This window comes from Triticum urartu, chromosome 5, assembly GCF_003073215.2.
Source record: "Triticum urartu cultivar G1812 chromosome 5, Tu2.1, whole genome shotgun sequence".
Classification (NCBI taxonomy): domain Eukaryota; kingdom Viridiplantae; phylum Streptophyta; class Magnoliopsida; order Poales; family Poaceae; genus Triticum; species Triticum urartu.
This window is the reverse complement of record NC_053026.1, coordinates 549,953,951-549,956,308: the sequence shown is the minus strand read 5'-3', so window position 1 is coordinate 549,956,308 and position 2,358 is coordinate 549,953,951. Positions and strand designations below refer to the sequence as shown.

General features: G+C 58.5%; 1 protein-coding gene across 1 annotated transcript; it reads right to left on the bottom strand.

Annotated features, from left to right (window-relative positions):
• Nucleotides 1-393: 393 nt before the first annotated feature.
• On the bottom strand, nucleotides 394-1,993 carry LOC125505969. The gene is made up of 3 exons (XM_048670863.1): nucleotides 1,217-1,993; nucleotides 982-1,134; nucleotides 394-875 (listed from the first exon to the last, which is right to left on the bottom strand). Exons 1-3 carry the CDS (start codon nucleotides 1,940-1,942, stop codon nucleotides 609-611), a joined length of 1,146 nt encoding a protein of 381 aa, XP_048526820.1. The 5' UTR covers nucleotides 1,943-1,993; the 3' UTR covers nucleotides 394-608.
• Nucleotides 1,994-2,358: the final 365 nt, after the last annotated feature.

Here is a 2,358-nt window from a genome sequence, read left to right as displayed (position 1 = left end):
CTTAGATTGAGGCCCTCAGATTCAAGATTCAAGAAATACTCCATCCTCATCAAAATATAAGACGAAAAAAAATCTTATTAGGGCACCTATTCAAGATTCGATCCTCAACTATTGCTCGCGATATCTTCTTACAAAGTTTTGTTAGGGCATCTATGACTGATGTTGAAGAATCAGCGGATGAGTTGTGGTTAGGGGTGAAATGCCACTCGAGCCGGGAGCTAGTTGGTTCTCCCCGAAATGCGTTGAGGCGCAGCAAAAACCTCTGAAATTCCAATGGGATTTTGGAAGAAAACTGTAGTTCTTGGTCACATACCACTGTATATCTTGTGGTTTTCTGTTCCAGTGTTTTTTTAATTCCTATATTCCAAACATGACCAAAGCGTGTCTGAGCGATGCCAGTAAAATTCCCCTGAAATTTTACCAGAATGTATGTTCCAAACATTATGCATTCATACTAGAGGTACTGTGATCAGCCACAGATCAGGGAGCAATCCGATGAAATAGCAGACAGCAGACATCACTACAACCATAAGAAGACGGGATATCCCTACAAATCTCACAGGAAATGAGATGAACCAACCTAAAGCTAAAATCACCCTGGCTGCAGATCAAGTCGGCTTCGCCTGGATCCCGCCGCCGTAGAACCGCTTCTTGGCCAACTTCTGCCGCGCCCGTTTCGCCATTGTCGAGCACCTGGACGCCAGCAGCTCCACCGTGGCCGGCAGCAGCCGTGTGCCCTCGAACACCACGCTCCTCTGGTACTCCAGCACCCACGTCTCTGGTTCCAGCAGCACCGCCGCTGCCCTCCGGCCCCGGTAGCTCCAGGAGCTCCCGTTGCTCGCCCTCACCGTCGGCAATACGCTCCCGTCAGACCACTGCAAACAGATACCGGACGGACATGGATTTCAGTTATCTGATGCTGGTGGTTCGGGTGATGAAGTAATCTTGGCATTGATAGTGGACATTCTGAATGTCGATTACCTCCGTGACCTTGCCGGAGAGGATGGTGATGTGCCGTGTGGAGAGCGTAGACGGGAGCAGGCCGGAGGTCCGGAGAGGGCTCCCCCAGACGCTGACCTCCTCTGCCGCCGACTTGTATAGCGAGCAGCGCCAATGGAACAAATGCTGATCATTCTGAAAGAAAAGAATTCGTCAGTGAAGAACCGTCTCTGCAGCCAAGAGCAAATTAGTTGACTGACACGCAAGAACGGCGAACCTGCTGGAGTCGCCAGACGGAATCCTTGGAGCTGCAGTTGGAGATCCTGTCGGCGCCGACGAGCTGCCCGACCCCTCGCTCCAAGGAGCGCAGTTTGTGGCCCAGAGCTGCAGGCGCAAGGCGCGCCTCCTGGCCCATCCGCGCGACGGCGTCCGAAGACAGCTTGGGGCCGAACCCCCTGGCGGCGACCTCCGGGACGAGGCCCGTGTCCACCCACAGCAGGAGCAAGAACCCAAGAACCGTCAGCGCGTAGAGCGCCCAGTCGGGCGACGAGGACCTCCGGGCCTTGGCGGCCGCCGCCGCATCCCGCCTCGACTTGGCGGTGGAGCGCAGCGGCGGCGTCCACGGCTCGGTGACCGCGAACCCGGGCGTAGCGAGGAAGAGCGAGCGCGTCCCGGGCCTGCGGTCCCTGGCGGCGGCGGCGAAGCAGCGGCGCGCGGAGGCGGCCTCGGGCGGGAGGAGGTCCCGCGTGGCGTTGATGCTGGCGAGGCAGATCTCGCAGGCGCAGTTGGCGTCCTTGCGGCAGCCGGGGTAGTAGCCCCTGCCGCCGCCCTCGGCCCCGCGCGCCCAGGGGACGAGGTAGGCGGGCGGGGGCGTCCGCGCGGCGGGGTCGGAGTTGGAGGAGCAGGAGGAGGCGGTGGAGCCGGGCGTGACGGTGGTGGGGGTGGCGCTGGGGGAGGCGGATCTCCTCGCCATCGGGGTCGCCGCCCTCCCGGTCTCGTCCATGGATCGGGGTTGGGGGTGCGGGCTGGGGTTGGTTTGGGGGGTGGGTTGGGGTTATGAGGGGAGGCGGCGGCGGCGGATTGGGGGCGGAGAGGGAGAGCGAAGGGTTCGAAATTTGAAGTGGATGGAGGGGAAGTGCCCGACGCCAACGGCTTCCGCGAGTAACGGTCGACCCGAGTTTCCTTATGTTCGATGTCGTGGCGCTGACAGGTGGGCCCTGTTGCCCCTTTTAATTTTTCTGGGTTGCGAACACGGGAGAGGAGATGCATCAAGAGGGTGCAGGATGCGGAGGCGTGTGCAATAATGCTATAGCTAGCACCACCTCAGTTTATTTCTTCCGTAAGAAAAAGTCCAGTTTGTTTCTGTTGCAGTTAAGTTTTTTGAAGTAGTCTCTTGGCATTATATCATGGCGAAGTATC